At 42.0% G+C, this 22,176-nt stretch overlaps 2 protein-coding genes across 3 annotated transcripts in view; both read right to left on the reverse strand.

Moving 5' to 3' along the window:
- The window catches only part of unc13a (unc-13 homolog A (C. elegans)), a 44,754-nt gene extending 31,175 nt beyond the window's left edge, over nt 1-13,579 (reverse strand). The window contains exons 1-10 of the mRNA XM_087836704.1: nt 13,242-13,579; nt 7,456-7,485; nt 7,264-7,363; nt 5,861-5,978; nt 5,505-5,628; nt 5,086-5,156; nt 4,926-4,980; nt 4,198-4,227; nt 2,440-2,635; nt 1,127-1,246 (exon numbers count right to left, since the gene is read on the reverse strand). Of these exons, the coding sequence (XP_087692830.1) occupies nt 1,127-1,246; nt 2,440-2,635; nt 4,198-4,227; nt 4,926-4,980; nt 5,086-5,156; nt 5,505-5,628; nt 5,861-5,978; nt 7,264-7,363; nt 7,456-7,485; nt 13,242-13,263 (866 nt within the window). The 5' untranslated portion in view covers nt 13,264-13,579. The remainder of the gene's footprint in view (nt 1-1,126; nt 1,247-2,439; nt 2,636-4,197; nt 4,228-4,925; nt 4,981-5,085; nt 5,157-5,504; nt 5,629-5,860; nt 5,979-7,263; nt 7,364-7,455; nt 7,486-13,241) is intronic.
- Nucleotides 13,580-16,412: 2,833 nt separating this feature from the next.
- On the reverse strand, nt 16,413-21,699 carry hmg20b (high mobility group 20B). 2 transcript variants are annotated; one of them, XM_006790367.3, is made up of 9 exons: nt 21,628-21,699; nt 21,137-21,292; nt 20,262-20,462; nt 20,011-20,131; nt 19,876-19,928; nt 19,723-19,789; nt 19,372-19,587; nt 19,033-19,165; nt 16,413-16,986 (listed from the first exon to the last, which is right to left on the reverse strand). In XM_006790367.3, exons 2-9 carry the CDS (start codon nt 21,215-21,217, stop codon nt 16,974-16,976), a joined length of 885 nt encoding a protein of 294 aa, XP_006790430.1. In that variant the 5' UTR covers nt 21,218-21,292; nt 21,628-21,699; the 3' UTR covers nt 16,413-16,973. The 2 variants fall into 2 exon arrangements, with proteins under 2 accessions (XP_006790430.1, XP_087692628.1); XM_087836502.1 differs by lacking the exon at nt 16,413-16,986 and having other exon boundaries at nt 19,029-19,165.
- Nucleotides 21,700-22,176: the final 477 nt, after the last annotated feature.

Here is a 22,176-nt window from a genome sequence, read left to right on the forward strand (position 1 = left end):
AAAGCACACTAGATTGCAGAAACACAACGATGCATTTTTCATAAAGTAAACATTTAAATTGTTTAATTTAAAACAAAAGAAGTTAACCTGACGAGGTTGAGGATAATTTAGCAGACTGGTGGAAAAAAGCAGATAAATTCACAATGATAAATGAAGCCATTAGACTGAATCAGCGAGAGATATGAGACACATAGAAAGATTATTTCCTTAAACACACTCTGACAGACGCACACAAACTCCGGCTTTATTGTTTTCGGCTCTATTGATTACAGTCCTGCTGGTTTAATAATGCATAGTGCACGAACAGTAAAGGACACAAAAGTATGGCTGAATGGACAAATAAATACTCAATCACAACAACCCCCATTTTTCCTATTCACAACCTATCCTGCAATCTCTCTCTCTCTTCCGTCTCAAAGACTAACACAGACAGTGACAAATGCTTGCATAATTTGTGAGTCTAAACACATGTCTGCCCTCTTTCTTCACAAAGAATGTAAAACAAAACATGATGAAATGAAGATGAAAAAGAACGCAATCTGTCTCGGCCTCTCTGCTCGGCCACATTATTGGGCTGACGGGCTCCTGCTGTCTCACAAGTGGAAATTAAATGTGTATAATTACCAAGTATGGGACACCCACAATAAGACAGGGCCCTTCTTAAAGTCTCACATACAGGGTGAAGCTGTAATAACAAGCTGTCATGAAAACAGATGGGCACGCTCACACAGACTCACACGGGCAGTTCTACAAACTCCAACCGACAATTAACCTCTCTGTCTCCGACTGTTACGAAGCACCACACACGCATCCCGCCGATCGCTCACCCACACATGTAAAGACGACACAGCACAGAACTTCTAAAGATTGAGGGGACAAGTGTGATCGTTTGTGATTCTTCACAGGAACACAGTAAGGATAGATGCAGGTTCGGTAGTTTCCTCTAAAATATACAGAATATACATATACAAAGATAGGGTAAGAGCGCATGCATGCAAGCACAGCGAGCGAGGAGGACGGGACAAGTCCACCACTGACGTCACAGCGAGACGGAGTCACAGGCTGGAGCAGAAGGAAGAAGAAGAGGAAGAGGAGGAGAAGTTAGAGACGAGGTACAGAGACCCACCTATCGGACAGCGAGTGCCTACTGTCTAGAGAATACTGACGACTGGTGCGCCGGCTCGACCCTGAGCCTGAGTCGATATCACTGCGCCCGTTGGTGGCCGAGTCTAAACTATCATAGCGTCTGGTAAGAGGAGCAGGGGAGGAGGTGGGGAGGAGGGGAGAGGTGGGAGAGGAGCATCAGTAGAGCTCAGTGCAAATATTGGAAAGACAGCTCTAACTCAAACTGAGCCTCTGTGCTGCCTGCTTAACGATAGCTTCACAAAGTTGTCTTAAAACATCAGTCAGGCGTCCACATGAACATGAAAATATCACTTGCTGTTATTCTTCCCGCCAGCGTTTAATATCTATTCCTAAGTGATCCACAGCAGTCCTGGCTCAATCTTAATTTGGAGTTAATATGAGGCGGAGGCTATTTAAACCAAATGCAGATATTCCCGTCATTTCAGTGGGAAATTTCATCTTCTAGGGAATTTTGCACTAGTAAGCGAATATCTTTTGAACACAGCCTCTTTGCTCGTCTAAATCAGATTACCGAAAACTCATATTAACTTCAGACGAATATATTTGCACGGGAAAAGGAATATGAATTTCACTCATCATTTACACTGGAAGTGGATGGGGAAGGGCTCTCTTTACAGAGAGTATAAAAAGGAGAAACAATAACAGCAAGTACAACCTGCTGAAAATATGAACCTGTCCATTAAGCTTCTGCACAAAGACGTCTCACTGATGCTGAGATTTATTATATCCATCTCAGCCTTGACAAAGCAAATGGTCAAACTCTCAATTTAAGCTTTTCTGAGAAATGCATGAGTTTAGAGCCTCTCCTGCTTTCATATATACATGTCTAAAGTGACGACCATTATGTTCAGAAATCACAAGGGGTTTCTGATGTTCACACACTCGACGTGCACACACAGATGCAAGCACGCGCACACGCATTCGCACGTGACAGATAACCACAAAGGCCCGCTTCATACAAAACCTGTATACAAGAACTCTGCACCCCAGCATGCTTGTATACACTGAGGCCAGGGTTATTCTCTAGAGAAGGAGAGCACAGTGGGACATGTTACTATGTACGACACAGTGCAACAAAACAAGGCCGCAGGGGCTCACTTGTGTCATGGCTATGAGCTAGACGGGGAGGAGAGCTCCGTTTACGAGCAGCGTGATGTTAAATTCACAACGTTAAAACATTTAGATCTTTTGTGTGACCAAAAACTCCTCTCTCTATGTTGCATGTAAACTTTATGGTGCACATAGGCAAAATAAAACCCTGTTCTTCAGTCTCAGTAGTAGTACGCCTGTTACCTCATAGCTCTGTGATCATAGTCCAGCTCATTGATGTCGTCAGTGTAGGAGTGTCTGTAGTGCTGGTGCCTCATGGGATACTGGTGCATGGAAGCATTGGGCTGGGAGGTGGTGTAGTAAGGAGGTGGGATGCTGTTACTGGTCTCACTGCGGTAGTCGCTGTCCCTGTCATCCACTGCGCTGTCTGGGTCCTCGTCTGTTCACCAAAACAGAAGCGGGAGACGGAACAAAGTGAGGTTGGCGAGACAAAAAGATGACGACCATTGAGTACATTGAGTGTGTAATGAAAGAGCTGGGGCGTAGAGAAGGGAGGTGGTCTTGTTTCTTTTCAGATAGTTGAAATCTCTGCTCAGAATCCAGTTTTTTTCTTCTCATTCAATCCTAAATGAGAGCCTAAAAATCAGGGGGAAAACATCTGTAGGCCTGTGACTATGTAATTCCCCTATAATTAAATGGAATTTTAATCTATTTTAATTTAAATTACAATGTAACTGTATTTACCTACAAATACTTAAAGATTGTTAGGCTAGAATAAAAGAATAACAAGACACGTTTTTACAGGAAACAGAGAAAAGTGTTTTTTACGGTGGCCCTGACAGGGCAAACAGACTGCAACTTAAGAAAACACCAGCAATAAGAAAAACGCTGTAAAAGCACACAAAACACAAGGATAATAGGAAAAACGACAACGGAAATAGGAAAAAACAAAACAGAAATAGGAAAAAACAAAACAGAAATAGGAAAAAACAGATTTTTAAAAGCACAAGAGAAGTGTGTCTGGGGAGACAATAAACAGACGGACCAGTTGCAGGAACCCAAAACATGGTAGTTTTATCATGATTCATAAAATACTGATGATGGATTTTTAGGCTAATAGTTAGGCTAGCACACTTACCTCTCATCTTTTCTTTCCTCACAAAACCAATAGATCCTCCACTTCTTTTAATTATCTCCCAACGCAATTCTTAGCATGTTTTGGTTCCTACAACTGGTCCGTCGGGTTATTGTCTCCCCAGAAACACTTCCCTTGTGCTTCTGGAAATCAGTTTTTTCCTATTTCTGTTTTCGTTTTTCCTATTTATGTTTTCTTTTTTCCTATTTCCATTGTGTTTGGATGCTTTTGCTGCGTCTTTCTTATTGCTGGTGTTTTCTTAAGTTGCAGTCCGTTTGGCCTCTCAGGGCCACCGTAGTTTTTGATCTTGTTTTGTAGATTCTGTAGAATTATTTTTAAATTGTGAAACTTTTTCCCCACGCAGTCTTTTATTAAATGATTCATCCTATCCACAGTATGTCTTCATGAAAGACTGACCTGCTGCTAATAAACCCATACAGCTGTGAGATGTTCGATCAGGTCGACCAGCACGTTGAAACGATTTGCAAAAGATTCCGATTTTGTGGAAACAGAGTTTTAGACAGTTCAGTGCCTGAGATGCAAGTGGGAGCTATTCGGTTATGTGCTTCCTGTCTTATAATGAATCACTCGAAAATAACTCATCTTTATCTCATCAAATATGTATGCATCCTGAGTTTGGCTAGAGCTGAATTCAATTTCATTTTAACAGTTTGAGGTATTATTGCAAAAGCAAGGGTATGAGGTGAGAGGAAGTTCAGGGAGGATGTGTGGAGAAGAAATACTTTTTTGGCAGTTAATGGTCTCTGAGGAATACTACGCAAGGAGATCATTACATTAAGTGAGACATGGACAATAAATACAGAATTACTCCAAGTTGTTAGCAGAACCGCATGAAAGAAACTTACTTTGCTGATCTCCCCACAGACTCCAATTACCTGCGAAGAGATAAAGGAGTCGGAAAAACCAAATTAGGTTTGGGCCACAAATTAAACACACAAGCCGTCAACAAAACCAGGGTAAACAAACGAGGAGGATCGTTAGCCCTCAGAAATAATTGTTTTATGATGTAAATATGTGTGGAGAGAGTTTATAAGTGGCTGTCTATGTATGTGTGTGTGTGTGTTTGAGCAGAGAAAAACACAAGGTCTTTAGAAAAAACTGTTTTTAAGGCAGCTGGCCTCGATGCAGTTAGGTAACACACACATCTTCTTTCAACAAACACAAGCACCATGATGCAAACCAAACCCTTCTCTCCACAGGTCCATAGTATCCACACAGTTATGCACCTGCTCCCAGTGTCACCACTGCCAGACAGGCGGACAGGCGTGGGAGTGTGTCTGACACCCCCCGTATGTCATCTCACATTCATCACGGATCTATCACCTGTAAGTCATTCTAGTGTTCAGGCAGGCATGCATTTGTGATTAATCTCATCGGCTCTCCTTCCTCTCGCCAGCTAACCTTTCCTTCATCTATTAGCTTCATTTCAACCTCCTGTCTACGCCTCTTCTCAGTAAGCTGAGGAGCCAGAGGAGAGGGAGTGGGGAGAGGAAACACAGGAGGCATAAAAAGGGCACAGCAGGATCGGGCGCAGGAGGAGGTAAATGCAGAAGAGGAGGCTGGCGGCACTCACAGCACTGTGTGGATGGTGCATGTAGTGGTCGCTCCTGCTCTTCCTGATAGGCGTACTGAGGCAAAGAAAAGCGGCAACAACAGACGAATAAGGAAACAATACAAAGCAGAAAAAGTTGTGGTAATACAGTAAAGAGTGTTCAGCAGAATAAAATTCTTACATCTTGATCTCTCATGGCATTAAGTTGTTCAAGTTTCTTCGCCCAGTATCTGGCCTCTTCCTCTGGGATGTCTGCAGAAACAGAAACACTTGAGATTCTCCATTGGCACATGAAATATTGGGCGCTACACTGTAAGACTTTGTGCTGATACTGTTTTGCCAAGGTTTAAAGTGAATTTTCTGAAGTATAACAAAGAGTAGGGCTGTCATTAGAGGGCTAGTTGTATTAGTAGTAGAAGTAGTAATAAAACTGTATCAGGCAACTGCTAGAAAAAGTACTAATAGGAATCATGAGACAGTCTTTAGAGTTTTAAAGTAGCAGTAGTACTAATACTAGTAACATTGTTTGAAAAAAGGAATTCAAATGAATACAAAATAAATTAAACTTTATTATTGACACAACACTGATAAATGTCAAACCTAGTGGCAGCTCAAAGCGTGTGTCGAGCAGCAGCCTATGAAAGGTCGGGTCTTTGGTTCCACAGATCTCGTTCTCAGCCATGATCACATTGGAGTCGAGGGTCAGCCACTGACCCGGTCCCTCCTGGAAAAGACAGAAGGACAAACATGACTGCAGCAACACTTACTGTGTGATCAATACGTATTTTGGCATCTCTGCCCTGGATCTAATTTGCTGTTTTTGTACAAATGACCAGTGCCGTCAATCTTCTCATCTACGGCTTAATATGTGAGTTTGAGTATGCTAAATTCAGAAATGCTAGTAAGCATTGCCAATAAAACCAAAGGTCTGAGTCAGAAAGATGAATGTGGTGAACCTCATTGGACTGCCGTATGTTGCGCAGGGGGATCCATAAGGTGCCCACCATGGTGTCCCAGATCAGCCCCTTGTTCCACACCTCCACTGTGAGGCCCAGATCAAGGCGGTTTATTTCACTGCTCAGTAGAGATGGCGAAATAAGAAAAGGACAAGCAAACAGAAAAATGAGGAGGAATAAAAAAAGAAGTTAAATACAGAATACTGTCATGAGCTGAGTGGAGGCTTGGGCAGTTTACACAAGACTTTTAGCAAAAATACAGTTTATTCCTCGAGGAGCTGAATTTAATCTGGTGATGGATATGCACCATGATTCAATCTGCTCAGGGAAATGAGTCATTCAGCATGAAGATGGAAAAACACAGGTGACAGTCAGCCAGGCTCCCGACAACATATAAGTGACTGCACAGACAGAAACTATCTATATTTATGTGTGATAAACAACAGTGAACTCAAAAGCTCATATACAGCTAACATTTGTAATGCAACTACGTATCTGGCTTGCAGGTTATCAGCTCACTATGCATCTCCCGTTACTGAACAGTGATGCTCCTAAGCTAGGTTTAAATGAAGAAAAAACCTAATAATGAGCGTAAAGTGCTTCCTTAGGAGATGAACAAATCTTCAGGTGACTTTGCTGGATGGTGTGCTGGCCCCGAAAGGTGAAAAGTAGAGGAAAGCCCTTCTTTAAAGATATTCCTTACATTTAATTTAGCACCATGACTGTAGCAGATGCAAAAACAATGGGAGCTTTTCTGTTGGATTGACATTCTGGAGTTTTAAGGTGTTAATGAAGCTTGAATGGGGAGAAACTTTCATGACTAGATGTGTGAAATCTGCTGGAGCAGAGCAAACAGCAGAATGCAGGCAGAATGGCAGCAAAAAACAGAAACAAAAAAAAAACTGCGACACAAATGTTACAGCTGACTCCCACAGCACCCTGATAACATCAATTTCACTCCTCGCGTGGGTGAAACTGGACATCACGCAGGTTAAAGACAGCTTCATATTAGATGCACCAGGTAATGTCTAGGACAGTTCAGGGCTGCAGAGAAAACGGGTTTAGTTTCACTAATTAAGAATATGTTCACATTAAAAATGTCTTATGGAAATAAAACAATAGAGCTGATAGTTTAATAAGGTAATGCAGCTTTGACTCTTAAAAGGTTGTCTCAATTGCAACAGGCAGTTAAAAACATCAACGCCACAATACTGTCCTCGTTTCATGCATTCTCCTCTTTTCTTAAAGCTGAAACTCGTTTTATGACAATCTTGGTTGGAGACTTGGCTGTGCTATATTGGTAGCTGCTAAAGTAGCCACATGCTGGAGAGGTGTGGAAAGTTTGCCTTATTCCAACTTCATTCCCTGGATTTTTTTTCATTGTCAGGACGAGAAGCACTCACAACATGAAGTCCTGCTCCCAACATGGCTGACTGCCACGGACAGCGATGGTTGTGCTCTTAACATTCTGCACCTTCAGGGTCACGTATGTGTTGAATTTCTCTGCGAAAATGAACAGATTCAAACATCGGTCTCGATGACCCCAGTGTTTTACAATCAACAGCTTCACGCAGTACATCCGTGACACAACTCACCTTGTGGTCCATCAAGCTTGCCTTTTTTCACTGTGAACAAATTGAGAAAAGAAAAAGGAAATTAGCCTGTCAGGGTTTTTTTGTGTATTTTTTAAGAGATCATATTCCATCATCGGATCTCAAAGGCTTCATCCTGTGCTTACAGTGCGAGCCTCTGCCTGTAGCTCATGTGCATCAAAGTATGGTTGCTTGGTGACTGACAGTAGTCTGGCATTTTACAGAGAAAGTGTGGGGTCTACAACTAAAATTTGCTCTTTGAGCAGATGCCAGGCATTCAATATGAAAGACTACATCCGTTCAGCGGGAGACGTCAGGGTCTCTGAGTGACTTGTTGGATGGACAGATGGCCTGAACGATACCCGTGTGTTTTCCATCATGCCTGTCAACACAGGCTGATAGATAAAACACTGAACAGTTCTGCGGTTTATCGTACACAACAGACAAATCGCTGCTGAGGTGCCACAGCCAGTTTCTCCACGCAGGGTCTACTTGAGGTACCCAAATGACTTTTAAAACCACAGTGACGTTAAAAGCTTATTCATTATTCATTTAGTCTTGCACCCTGCTGATTTCCATCATCCCCATGTTCAAGAGTGAAGTATTAATATTCAGCGGACTGGTATTTAATCCCTGATGATTGCTTTTTTTCACTGACGTTAGGTTTAAAGAAAAAAATACAGGCTACTTAAAATCTATCTAATGGAAATTCAGCAACATGCACGTGTGAACGGATGTAAAGAAGAATTTTTTTATTGCACAGCCCGACTCACTAATATAGAGGAGTAAAGTAAATAGAAAAAAAAGGCAAAAAATACAGTTTCAAATATGATGATGACAAAGAAAGACACTGAGTCATTTTCTTAGTCAGTGACAGAGAGCAGGCGCGATAATCATTGTGGAAAAATTGGCTTCTAAAAATAGCATCACCCCAGGAAACCCCTGGGATCACTCTTATCACTTAAATATTATTCAGATTCAAGAAACCAGTGCCAGAGTAGGAAGTGTCATGAAGCATGTGTTCTTAGCCAACATCAAAGTAAAGTCTCCTTCCTGATATTTTAGCTGCTGACAAGGCAGCCGTGCCAAAGGGGTGAGGTAGGTTCACTGCACTGAACATGCATTCGACAAAGACGAGTTCAAATGGGTACTTTGCTTTTAAGTAGGCAGTAATTGACAGATGCACCTTCGGCTGCACCCTTGCCAGCACTCTCTCTCTCTCTCACACATATACAGTCCTCTCCTCACCAGCCATCGGTCCTCTCTCCCTCTCTCTCAGTCAATCACTCGCCCCTACAAGCTTCCCCTGCCATGTGGTGAGTGTGCACGTGTGTTCCCTTTCTATCTCTTTCTCTTGTGCTCCATTAATCTCTCTGTGGAGCCGGATGCAGGCAGAGTGAGCTGCATCCCCAACACTAAAAATAACCACTTCAGTGTGACAGGGGTGGGGGGGGTGCTGGAAAGTGGAGAGGTGTGTGTGTGTGTGTGTAAGAGCTGGGGGAAGAGGGGTGGGGTGGTGGAGGGGTTACTTGCTCACAGGCATGAGACTAAACCAACACTGCTGTAGCTAGTTACTGCTGCGGTGTGGGTGAAAAATAAAGAGAGTTACATATTTTGTGCAAAACCTCCACAGAAAATGTTGAGTCGGTGCCACGGTGATTACAAGATTTCATTTTCTCTTTCTTCACTTGGGAAAATTGGACAAATACTTTTACTCGTGCCCTGGTTCAGAGGAGCTAAAGGGGCTTTTTATTTATTTTTATTTCATCAGAGCCATTATACTGACACCAGCAACAGCAATATCAACCTGTAGTACTGAAGAGGGAGCGCACAGAAGGAAATTACAAATATTATAATTAAAAAAGAAAAGAACACTGATTGAATGGTCATTCATTAAAAAAAACAAACAGCTTGCAAGTCTAAAATAATTGGTGATTAAAGCTCATCCCTGTTTTCTAAATAATATTCAGTCACAGTGACCTCAGAGCAACTAGAAGTTGATGGTCTATTAATAATGTTAACTAGTAAATAAGGTCTAAGTAGTCACTAATGTCTACCACAGGCTTTCAAGGTGGCTATAATTGAACCAGTACTTAAAAGCTTTTACTTGAGCCAGCCGTCTTAGCCTTTAGACCTACAAAAGAGTAAAACAGCGGGGCGATCATGTACAGTATAATAGTATAACTGAAGAGTTTCAATCAGTTTGCAGAATTCATCTTAGCACTGAAGAAGCACCGGTAATGGTTACGAATGACCTTCTTAGGGCCGATGGCTGATAGTGGACTCATTTTTGTGTTACGGCTGTTAACCCTCATTTGATACAGTTGAGTGTAAGATTTTAAGAAATGTATATGTAAATGGGGAGTCTTGGAGTTCCACAGGGTTCTGTGCTGGGACCAATTCTTTTTACATTATACCTGCCTCCCTTAAGCAATGCTAACAGAAAACACAGAATACATATTCATTGCTATGCAGATGATCTTCAGCTTTATTTATCTATGAAGCCAGATGACATTCAACTACATAAAGGGGTGGTTGCTCTGCAAGTTTCTTCTCCCAAACCCCAAAAAACTGAGGCTGCTACATTTGGTCCTAATAGCCTTAGAAACCAGAAACCAGTATCTGTCAGTATCTGGTCAGACACAATGTTTTATCGAAGGTATTAGTAAGTAACAATCTGATCATCAAAAATGCTGCAGTGAGACTGATGAGTAAGAGAGAGAGTGAGAGAGGGCTTATTTCTATTTTCTTTTAGAATTGAATTTAGTAGTATTTTATAGTATCTTGAAGACTTCATAGCACAATATTATCCTTATAGAGTAATTCACTCTCAGACTGCAGGCTTACTTGTGGTTCCTAAAGTTTCTAAAAGTAGAATGAGAGGCTGAGCCTTCAGCTTTTTTCTGATTTCTGTGGAACCAGCTCCCAGTTTGGATTCAGCAGAGACACCCTCTCTGCTTTAAAGGTTAGAATAAAACCTTGCCTTAATGTTTAAGCTGGATCAGGTGAATTAACCAACCTGTAGTTATGCTGTTATAAGTTTAGACAGCTGCAGCACTTCATGTGATACACCGAGCACTTCTTCTCCACTGACCTCTCTTTTACTCCCCACGCGTTTATATATGCCTGCAGCATGTCATTAAATTTGTCTTCTCTCCTTTCGCCCATTGTTTTTCACCTGTCTCCCTCTGCTCTCTTTCTTTTCTCTTCCTCCTCACACCCCCACCCAGCCATGCTTTTGTCTTCCCACCATTGCACAGTGCTAGCTCATAGGTTGTTTGATTGCTGGGGTTTTCTCCAGAATACTATAGGGTCTTTATCTTACAGTAAACCTTACAGTATAATACCTGCAACAAGAATTAGAGTGCCATTATGCTAAATGTGTTGAGAGAGCACAACTGCCAGTCAGCGGTTTAAAGATTATATATAGCATATACAGGAAAGAGTATCTACAGCCTAAGCATTGTTATCGACAGAATGTGAATGCTTCATTGTAACTGTTGCACATACTTCAATTAATAAAAAATTGCCCTTCGCTGTCATCTTTTTTTGCTATGATTGCTCCTGATCTTTATTTACAGTACAGTAACATAGCAGTGTTTTCAAGACAGTAAAAGACAAATGTAGTCAAGGTTTGTATGGTGCTAAATTATACCGTAATGCTAATGAGCGCATGTGCCATGTCTCACTCATTTATAGAGCTATAATGCCTGAATTTGCATCTTGCTACAAAGCGTGACAGTAAGGATGGCTGCCATCTACTTACTCAGCTTTTGTAGCACAGTCCATCATTTCACAGACCAGATCTAACATCATGAGACACACATCTCAGCAGGCAAACTGTGTGACTGCTGCAGTCCAGCATGACAGCCCATACTGTTCATCCCATAATTCTCTATTCTTCTCCCATCCACCATGAAAGGAAGAACATAGTATCAATATTAACCTAGCTGCAGGCCTATTACAGTGTGTTTAGAAGCTAATGAGAAAATGCCAGCAGAGACCTAAAATACCAATGGGGTTGCTATGCCAACAAAGCTTCAGGACATAAAGGGACCACCAACGAGCCTGAATCTCAATCCTGACATCTGTGCAATCAGCTCCAGCACTGCTGTCAGCAGCAAATCGGCCTCTTTGCAAACACTAAGAGCCTGTTCTAACCTCTTGTTAAATCTCAGCAAGACGCTTGAGGAAATCCCGTTTTTCATCTTTTCTTCACTAACCCTTAAAACACAAAACTTATCAAGCCTTTCAGAATTGGAAATGCACCAAAACTCTGGAGAGATTCTCTGCATAGCACATATTTGATCCTAAGCATTAGAAGTATTAAATAGTTATAAAAAAATATTTGTAATAACAGGAAAACTCATATCAATTCAGCGAGAAGTAAAAGGAGCAGCAGTATCCAGGAAGTGGCTCACGACAGGCAGAGATGTGCACAGTTTCAGCATGCATTCAAATAGATAGATATTAGATTACATAAACTTGTGGTTCTCCCACAGCTGTAGCTGCAATTATAATGCCATCTCTAAAGAAGCCAGTTCTTTGGATATGTTATAAAGACACTGTTGTAAAAAACATGAGAAAGTTTTTGTTGTTGGGAGGGAAAGCAGAAAAACTTTTAAAAACTCTTAGGAAAATGTCATCACTAATCTCCTCACACAAGACATAAACTTTGAGTTCCTTATGTAGGGGGAAAGGAAGTGCTCACCCCCAAATTCACTACTACGTGGGTAAATTTGTATTTACGAACAAGGGATTTACATTTCATCAGTTAAAAAAGAAATAATGTATTAATAAATGAAGATCTGAAGTCCTTTCCTCATACAAAATCCCTGAAATGAAGCCCCAAACCAGCCAAAGCAACATTACTTTACACATGTGACTTCCTGTAAATGCTGCAAAGGTTTTACAGCAACAGAGTGACAGCTGAGGTTTTATCGACACCTCACTGACAGCCTTTACATCTAGACACCAGATTTCTATTTTTACAAACATCATAGACAATATTAAAGACTCTACTGAATAAGTGCATTCAATGACCCTTTGGGTCTTTAAATAACAGGAAACAATTGGAAAATCTCGCAATGTTTAAGGACGGATTGGGAGAAATGGAAATTTTATAGCATTGCAATGAGTCACGTGGTTAGGGGAAATCGTAATGTAAAGAAACCCAGCAGCCTAGTGGAACACGCCTTTTTGCAGAGCGTATTTATGTGTGGAAACTGAGAGAGGGATCCATTCGACATATTTAATCAAAATGCTATCACCTTTTATAAAATAAAGAAAAAAAAACACTCCTCACAGGGACGAGCAGAGTGGATATCATCTTGCTTTACTATGTCTGACAGTAGCTGCCAGAAGAATACGCCTACTACATAAATCGATCCGGTTGTAGCAATGCCAGCTTTTGTAAAAAAAAAAAAGGAAAAAAAAAGAAAAGAAAGAAAGAAAAGAAAATCAAAGGAAAAAAAGAGGCTGGACCGTTAGCATGGACAGCAAGAGGAGTGCAAGATTTCTGTATATATTTTAGCGAAAAAATTCAAACTAATATGCAGGTGGTGGGGAATATTGCCTCATAAATTGCTATTTGCATCGAATGATCATTTAACAGCCCACATTTTTTTCCGTAATGTTATCTGCAGGAGGTGGCTATTGTAAAAGTATCACCAGCAACCCTCCAAAAGCTGTAAAGATACTACTGGAGCTATGGAAACTGCTCACATCAGCAGGTCAAGGAAACGGACAGCAAGTCAAGCCAGCGCACGGACTGTTAGTTTTTCTCTTACCTCCAACACACAGCAATGACATCTCTTATTTGCGCCTTTAGTACAGGATCCAGCTTCCTAACTGGCAGAGCTAATCTGTGCAGTATACAGTCCGGGGATGAATGGCTGGGCGGGAGATGGAGAAGCCTGCCGTCGCCAGCGAGCAGGACCAGAGCCCGACAGGATTCGCTACAGCTGATCAAAATTAAAGTTTTCACAGTTGCGGGGTGAACGCCAGCTCCGCCGTCCTGTCGCTCTGGTTTAAATGAGCTGACTGCTTATATCTGAGACTCTTTCACCCCTTCGCTCTCAGCTCTCCGGTCCCCAACACACAGCCATCTTGTTCAGCTTCAGCACCACCGCTGCGTGAACAGCTCCTGGCAGTGACGTAAGAGCGCGTGGTGGTGGTGTGTAAAGGTGGGGGAGGGGGAGGGGGGAGTGAAATCCCCGATTATTAACTTCTAACTTTACACTTTGGACATTTTTGGAAAAATACAGTAATGTGCAGACCACTCGAGTCTCCCTTCATTTCTTTATATTGGGCTTGGGGGAAAAAAAAGAAATATGTGCAGCAATTTATGTAAATATCCGCAACTATTCCTAATATGGAAATTCGGTATGTAAGACAGAGTTTGACCACTTCTAATGAGATTGAAAGTCAATATTTGGATGTTGGCTGCTTTTGGTTCCCACACTACTTCAATAATGCTGAGGCTCTGGGGGGGGGAATCCATGACTGATAGTGTTCCACTGTGGGTTTTAATCTAGGCGTGGATTAAAATTGCACTGGGAGTGTGTTTGGGATCCCTGTCGTGCTGAAAAATGAAGCCAATCACATGTTTTCCAGATGGCATTGCATGGTGAATCAAACTATGACAATTTGGATTCATCACTCCATCACACCCGTTGGCACAAATTTATTTTCAGTCCAGTTCTTGTATATTTTGGCACACCTCAGCCTTGGCTCTCCATTTCCTTTCCTTAACAATGACTTCTTCCTTCCACTGAGACCATTTCAGATGAGGCTTCAATGAACAGTAGATGGATCGGCTGAAGGTCCAGATGCACATCTCAGATCTTGTGTCAGGTTTTTGCTGGAAGTTTTCTTAAGGACTTTTAGATTCTGTTCATCCGATATAGATTTAAACCTGGCATTGACTTTTCCATGTATATACTACAACGATTTTTAAGGAGACACAAGCTCCTATTAGCCAAGTTTTTGGCTAATAGGAGCTTGTGAATCACCTAGTTGATGAAAAAACACTTTTTAAAATATTTTTCATAGATTCAGCTGAAGAAATGAAGACCTGTTGCTTTTGCAGCAGGCAGACGGACTAAGAAAGACAACGACTGGACTGAGAGTGAGTGAAAAAACAGCCAATGCCCCAAAACTTAAAAAAAAAACCTTTTCCTCCAGAAAGGCTGGAGTTGCATTGCTCAAAGCACTTTTAAAAATGTCAAAAACATCTGTTGCCTATGAAGCAAAACATAAAGAAATGAAGGGTGACTCAAAACATTTCCAAATATATTTGTTTATATTAATTAGCATCAACTATACTATTACTAATGGCAAATAGTGAAGAAAACGTGTAAACAGTAACACATTCATCTGACCAGATTTTTCATAAAGTTGAATTCCTTTGACAAAGTCGAGGCTCACAGCAGAAAATGGAAATCGGTGCCCTTTCCACAATCGCCTGCATTATACAATCAGCTGCAGATGCTTATAGGTTTTCTAAAACCTTCCCCTTTGTGTGCAGACAAATGGATTCAGTAATCCTTTGATTTGTCTGGGCACATGAAAAGCCTTGCATTGTAAAAGTCGGCTTGTAGAAGAATGTAAACATAGGTTGGCTTTGGCCTTCCTGTATTTAGGTATCATTACTGTGCTCTCCCTTTCTGGTAATGGGACTCCCCTGCTGCCGACCGGTCTGCCGTCTCTGCACTCTGGTTAAAAATCAAATCCACGTCACTTTCAAAGACCTCTCTGAGTGCTGTTCTTTTCCAGAGTACAGCCTTCCTACAAATTACGTGGTTATAACTCCATTCTCAGAAACTCCCCGCAGATTTCAAATCAAATAAAACTTTTATGGACTGCCAAATGTCTTGCTACACAGCCCGAGAGCATACAATCACTTGTTCAAACCAGCACAGATGGATTGTGTATTTCTGGACTGGAAGTAGAAGAGACTTTGTTGTGCTGGTGAGCTTAACATAGAAAAGATAAATATGCTTTATGCTTCCAGCTCCACAGTAAATATACCCATGCCCATCTTTTTTAAATCCACATGTTCAATTTTGTGATTTGTATAGATGATTGGATCTAAGAGTTCACAATCGAAGCAGCGTTTTTATGAATTACTCATCTGAAAAATTGACAGATATGTGACACACACACTCACCCCTTTGTCATCTATGACGTTAGTAAATATTGATCGTTTCAGGAAGAACTGGGCATTTCAGTGTAAGATGCACTGTGGGAGGAAGGCCTGGTCTTCCTAACATCACAAATTTAACATTCAGCCAAAGTGTAGTGGCGACGACAGCACAGGTGTCTCTCCTGTCCATCAAAACTGTCTCCAGTGCCTCCGTGTTTCAGCAGGTGGCTTAACAAGGGGCTCTTTATCGGTAAGATGGGAACAGTAAAGAAAATTCATCAAATACTTCAAGATGGGCTGGGAGATGGTTTTGACGGTGCTTGATTTTCCCCTTTCCTCTGCCATTAATAGTTTGAGATTTTAAAATTTCAGAGGTGCAAAAAAACCATCCACTTTAAGAAGGTAGTGATTAGGTAAGTTGATTTAGTGTGCCCGACTGGAAGCACATCAGCTGTTTGTGACCAACTTTGCAGCATGCAGAAAAATCTAAATACCAGAAATGGTGACGTTTTTAAACCTTGGCATGACACTCGCAAAATATGAAGCACGCCTCAGTGAAGCTAGTCCAGGATTCAGCTGCTGTTGCTGTAACCGTGTGTGGGCCCACATCTCCCTCTGCTGGGACGGAGCTTCCCCTGCATCATTACAGTTCCTCGTTTTACAGTCACTGAATTTAACAAAACCATGTCTAATTAGTTACCTGCTGTGGGGTCTACCTCTGCAGGTGTGACGTGCTGTTTTGTTATTTGTTTTAAACATGAGGCTGTGCACTTTAAACAATTATGTCAACAATAAATGTGCATAAATTCTCCATTTTCAGAATGGTTTAATGAACATCTGGAAAAATACAAATATTCAGTTTTCTGACAACATGGCAAACAAACTGTCCATTTCAGAACCTGACATTATCAATAGAAATTCCACCATGCATACTCACCCCTTTCCAGTTTTTAAAAATAACTACTTATGCATCCCTCCGCCAAACACACGCCACAAATCATTTACAGTAAACTGATAATTCGGCTTGCTGTACACGCCATGTACCTGTAGATGACTACACGATAAGGGGAAGGTGACTCCCAAAAGACTTAATTAAGGCAGCTCAGAAAGTAAAATGACATTTTATTTGATGACATTTATGAATTGTAAAGCCCTCTCAACCCTGCTGCACAGACTTACATTCACAAAATGTATGTGTGGGAATACACACGTCCACACATATTCATAACCTATAGGCATGCAGACATGGATTATGTGTGTTGTTCTGAAGTACCTGTTCCTATCTACATGCTCTGCTGATTGGCAATGATTTGACCTAAAAGCACCAAGCCTCTCGCGTGTCCGTGATCCAAGACTGGGTGTGTCTCTGTCCTCCTCATAACTTCTCACTGGCAAGAAATGAAAACATGTCGTTAGAGACAAGATATAAAGCAAAACGATAAAATGGAGACCCTGGACACGTGCAATTTTTGCACCAATATAACACCGAACACTACAGTGTGTTGCATTTGTTAACAAATATGTGCTGCACGGGCAGCACGGTGGCACGGTGGTTAGCACTGTTGCCGCACACCAAGAAGGTCCTGAGTTCAATGCCAACATCAGGCCAGGGTTTTTCTGTGTGGAGTTTGCATGTTCTCCCCGTGTTTGCGTGGGTTCCCTCCGGGTACTCCGGCTTCCTCCCACCGTCCAAAGACATGCAGCTTGTGGGGATAGGTTAATTGGAAAATCCAAATTGTCATTAGGTGTGAATGTGCGAGTGAACGTGAGTGCGAATGGTTGTCTGTCCCTGTGTGTTGGCCCTGCGACAGACTGGCGACCTGTCCAGGGTGTACCCCGCCTCTCGCCCTATGACAGCTGGGATAGGCTCCAGCGCCCCCCGCGACCCTGAAAAGGATAAGCGAATGGATGGATGGATATTATAAAGCGTGCTTCATTTTTGAAGGAAAATAATATAGTAATCAGTAAATGTGGAGCCCTACACAGTAGTTCTGGAGGCATTTCAAACACAACCACCTCTGAAGGTAAAAGTAATTAGTTATATTTATAATGTAGACAAATACGTTTAATAACAGCTCACGTGTGTCTAAGTAATGGTTTGAAACTGGTTTGTTCACTTTCTTGATGACAAAACTGACACCATTCATGCCTGTGCAGTAAATGCAGCCTTTAAAGAAACATCCATGCAAGAAGCGACTAGCGGCAATTTAGTGAAGCAGGGAAAGTCAACTTCACTTCAAGAGATAAAAGGTGTGACCCGAAATGAATAAACTAAAGGTAAACATACGACAGGCAACCAGAGCCTAAAATGTTTGCTAACAACTAACGAGGTGTAAAAGCGAATTGCTACCTGTGCAGGCGTCCTTTAATGCTACGGTTACACCAGGAAAACAGTGGTTGGAGACAGCAGAAAGACTACAATTAGTGCAACCGTGTCCAATGAACTTGTAATCTTGTTGGTTTGAAGTCAGGGATCAGGTCTGCATCACTTGCAATCAGTTTTTCCCTTCAATGCAACTTTGGAGCACCTAGAAAAGTTGCTTTGAAGATGGCAACAGACTGCAAACGTTTGCAGACACGGTCAGGGATAAAACTTTTGAGATCGGGTTAGCAATTCGATCCGATCTGTGATAATACACTACTAAATCGGCAAAAATCGCGAATCTGTTGCTGTTGCAGACTGACTGAGTAGCACCGACTCAGATGGTTTGGAGACAGGTTGCCTCCCGCCAGGTGACCTGTTCTGTCACCTCGAGATCGAAAGTGGCCGCCCAGATGTTTTATGGTGGGGAATGCTCAACATCTGGGTCAACAGTTAGTCAAATGTGAAAAAGTTCAATGCAATCACCAGGCAACCACCAGCTTTTCCTAGTTGCAAAGGAGGTTGTCTTATGTTTGCTCTTGTATAACTGAGCAGTAAGGCTGACCAAGTAACAAATAACACATCTTTGTTTATATGTATAAAACCCAAAGCAGCTAACCAGCTTTTGGACGTAGCTTCATATTTTTGACACGAACACCTGTGTCGCCACAGGAGGGAGTGTGAGAAAAAGCTCTGGTGTGACATCTGTGACAAAAACAGGATGTGATAAGCCAAAGTGTTGAGCTGTTGTCAAATGTGTTTGGCAGCATTAAACACTAAACGCTGCACCTGAGCTGGCATTAACAAAGACCAGACCACTAACTGGGGAAAAAAAAAAAACTGATGGTGTTACACCCAGTCTGAGTCCATCACATTGAATTTCAAGTGTAAAGACTTATTCAAACTCAGGTATAACCTTTTGCTTTCGCAGAGAGCCAGTGTTTGGCAAGCAAATCGATATATCTCTTGGAAGACGACACCGAGTATCTGTTCGCTACATTACAGCTCCCAGTGTTCTATTTTAAATTTTCCACCCTATCAGTCTGAGTACTGGATATAATAATTAGATTACCTGTCCAGGTGAGATAGGACCTCACAAAGCTGGGTAAGCAGGGCACGGTGTTTATGAGGGTTGCCCTCGAGTACTCCGCTGAGACGACTCAGGTATGAATCCAGATTTCCAAGAGATGCTGTCTCCCCAGTACCTGTTCAGGATAAATACAGAACTGCAAATGTTTAATTTTGATCATTTCAGACGAGACTCTACTATGTATAAACTAAACCTTGCGGTTGCTATAGCCACATGTTTAAAAGTCAGGAAAAAAAGACAGATTCAATAACAGCAGCATTATCTAATATTTTGGCCTCCTACTGCATTTCCCTTCATGAGTCTGACCCAAACAATGCTGACCTGGCAAGGGCACCGATGAGAGACTGTTGACCAGTGTGTGCTTAATGGCCATCAAGTGTTGCTGGAGAGCCTGGGTACGTTTCTCATCTTGCCCCAATTCAGCCTCCAGGCGCTCTTTAGCATTGTACATGTCCTTAATGTGCCGCTGCAGCACTGCATTCTGCTCCTCAAACTCAATGTTGGCCTTACGGAGGCGTCGCAACTCTGCCTCTCGAGCTGAACGCAGAGAATAAAAATAAAAAGAGTTTGACGGGGTTGGAAGTTTAATCGAGAATGTCCGATTACCTAACAGAGCAACGGCACAGTTCTGTCTTAACACTACTAGTCAGGCGCTGTCAGTTCCTCTGTTACCTTTGTTCTGATCGAGGAACTCTTCGGTGAAAATAGGAATGTCAAATCTGTTTGAGAGGTCAGAAGCCTAAAACACAAAGAGTCAGCAAATGGACAACTGACGGGAAAGTGACACTGAAGAAAACAGTAATAACTGATTAGAGCGTCACCTACCTTTGTTAGGGAGGATCCTGAACTGGTGCCGATAACTGCAGATGGTGTGTCCTCTGAAAAAAAGTGTATGTGCATTACATACAGCTCATATAAGACAGAGCAACTCTAAAGTAGTAAGCAGAGGGTAGTTGTTACCTTTTTTGATCCTCTTGTCTTGTATTTTAGCACTGGTGATCTGATAGGCCTCAGTCTGCTGATATTCCTTCAGTTCCTGGGCATACTGCATCTTCTCTCGTTCCGCTTCATCCAGATAACGCTATTGGTATATGAAATATGTTCAAATACAACAACACCCTCTGCAAAACATCACTAAATATCCAGCTGATGAAGTTATTTTGTGTTATATTGAACAATCGGCATGTGCATGGGACACTTTTAAAAGCTACCTGTTTGTCCATCGGAGCTAATCGTGTCCACTCTGCTCCGAGTCTCTTGGTGATTTCTGGGAAAGGTAAATCAGGGTATCTGGCCCGCATATGTTCTCGCCGTTCATTCAGAAAGCGCACATATCCTGTAACAGGTGCCTTGGGACCATTTGGCAGCACCTTCTTCCTTTTCTTTCCCTTTGGCCAGCCTCTTTTCTTGGGCTGGAGATGGATGAAACAACAGTCTCAGAAAGGCAGGGACAGTCTAATCTAACTCCTCCTCAATCAGGAGACAAACCCTGATGGAGCTAGTGACTGCCTTAATAATCAGCTAAGATCCACTGGCTCTAAAAAAAAAAAGAACATGGCAGCAGGGCTCAGGATTGCAAATATAGATCTGAACAAACCACAAGGCTTCTGGAACTATGCCATTTGGACCGATGAGACCCAGGCAGAAAGACATCTGTAAAGCATGGCAGAAGAAGGGTAATGATTTGGGTTTGTTTTGCAGTCAATGAGTCAACCATCGACTCCTCTGTATATTAAACTGGGCCATGCAAAAGGTCAATGATCCCAAGCACAGCAGCTGAAAAAAAAGCATGGTGCTGCAATGGCCCAGTCAAAGCCCCCATCTAAAGAGCATGCAAAAACAAGTGATGGAAGAGACACAGAAAAGCACTCCATCAAGACCCTGCTGGCAGACTAATGAGTCACAGTGTGTCCTTAGTTTCAGGACCCTCCATGGAGTCCAAAAAGTTTTTTTTAAAACCTGAGTGTACCTGCTGAAGCAAAGTATTTAACCAAATATGAACACCCTTATTATCCCAATTAAAAGATTTAAATGAAATTGACAGCATCAAATCCAGTCCACTTTAGTCAGCTGCAGCGGTGCTCACCTCTTCTGGGGGCTGATCCGCTGTCTGTGAAGCTTTGGGCTGCTGTGATGCATCACTCTGCTCTTGTTTGATCCCTCCCATGATCTGTGTCCGTGCAGCTGACTCTCAGAATAAAAATGTGTTTATCCGTTAGAGAGTAATTCCGTGGGGGAAAATCTGTGCAGAATTAGAAGGTTTAGGTAGTGTACAAAATATATTTACTAGCATCGATTATAATTAACTATTTCCCCACAATAACGCCGATTTTCAAGCTAACCTGACTGCTAGCAGTTCAGTGTGGCTAACGTTAACTGGTCGCAGCTCTCACACACGCACATACACATACACAGACAACGGGCAGAAATCTACACAATAAAAGATAATCCACACCGCCCATCCTTCCGGTGGAAAAAATGAAAATCAGGCACTCCTAAAAGTAGAAGTGTTTCTTCACCACGGAAAATTATAGATTTTTACAAATATATTTCTACTTTTTGGATTTTATTACTCACCCGATAATGAATCCCTCAGCCAAACAGGAAGAACAGCCTACCTGTCTCCTGATTGGTCGATAGGGAGGCTCGTGATTGGTTGGCTGGTCGAAGACCCCCTCTCACCCCCCCGTTTCCACCCAGAACCAGTATGCACCGCACTCTCCCCTTGCAATCAGATCAGGTAGAATAAATACAAAGGCAGGGTTTTAAACATGTTATGAATTTTTAAAAAGCTGTAAGGGCAGGACGTCATGGTGGAAAATAGAAGTGGTGACGTAAGACGCTCTGTAGTCGTGTAGATATGGTTGGAGTTGTGTAAGTTACTTACTTTTTTACAAAACAGCTTAACACAAGCAGTGTTTATCTTTATTTTCTACTCTACAGATTTCCTACATGATTACCTCTCTATTGCTGTAAGGCTGACAGTAAAAATGTTTTCCACCGTGGCTCTTAGTTCAGGGTCGCCTAAACCGAAGCACTCACCACTATGTGACACACATCAGTGAGACATGCGCACAACGTGGCCACAGGATTTTTTTCGGACTTTTTTATTTCAAGTCTTCACCG

The sequence above is a fragment of the Neolamprologus brichardi genome, chromosome 23 (assembly GCF_056152115.1).
Source record: "Neolamprologus brichardi isolate AB-2024 chromosome 23, ASM5615211v1, whole genome shotgun sequence".
Lineage (NCBI taxonomy): Eukaryota > Metazoa > Chordata > Actinopteri > Cichliformes > Cichlidae > Neolamprologus > Neolamprologus brichardi.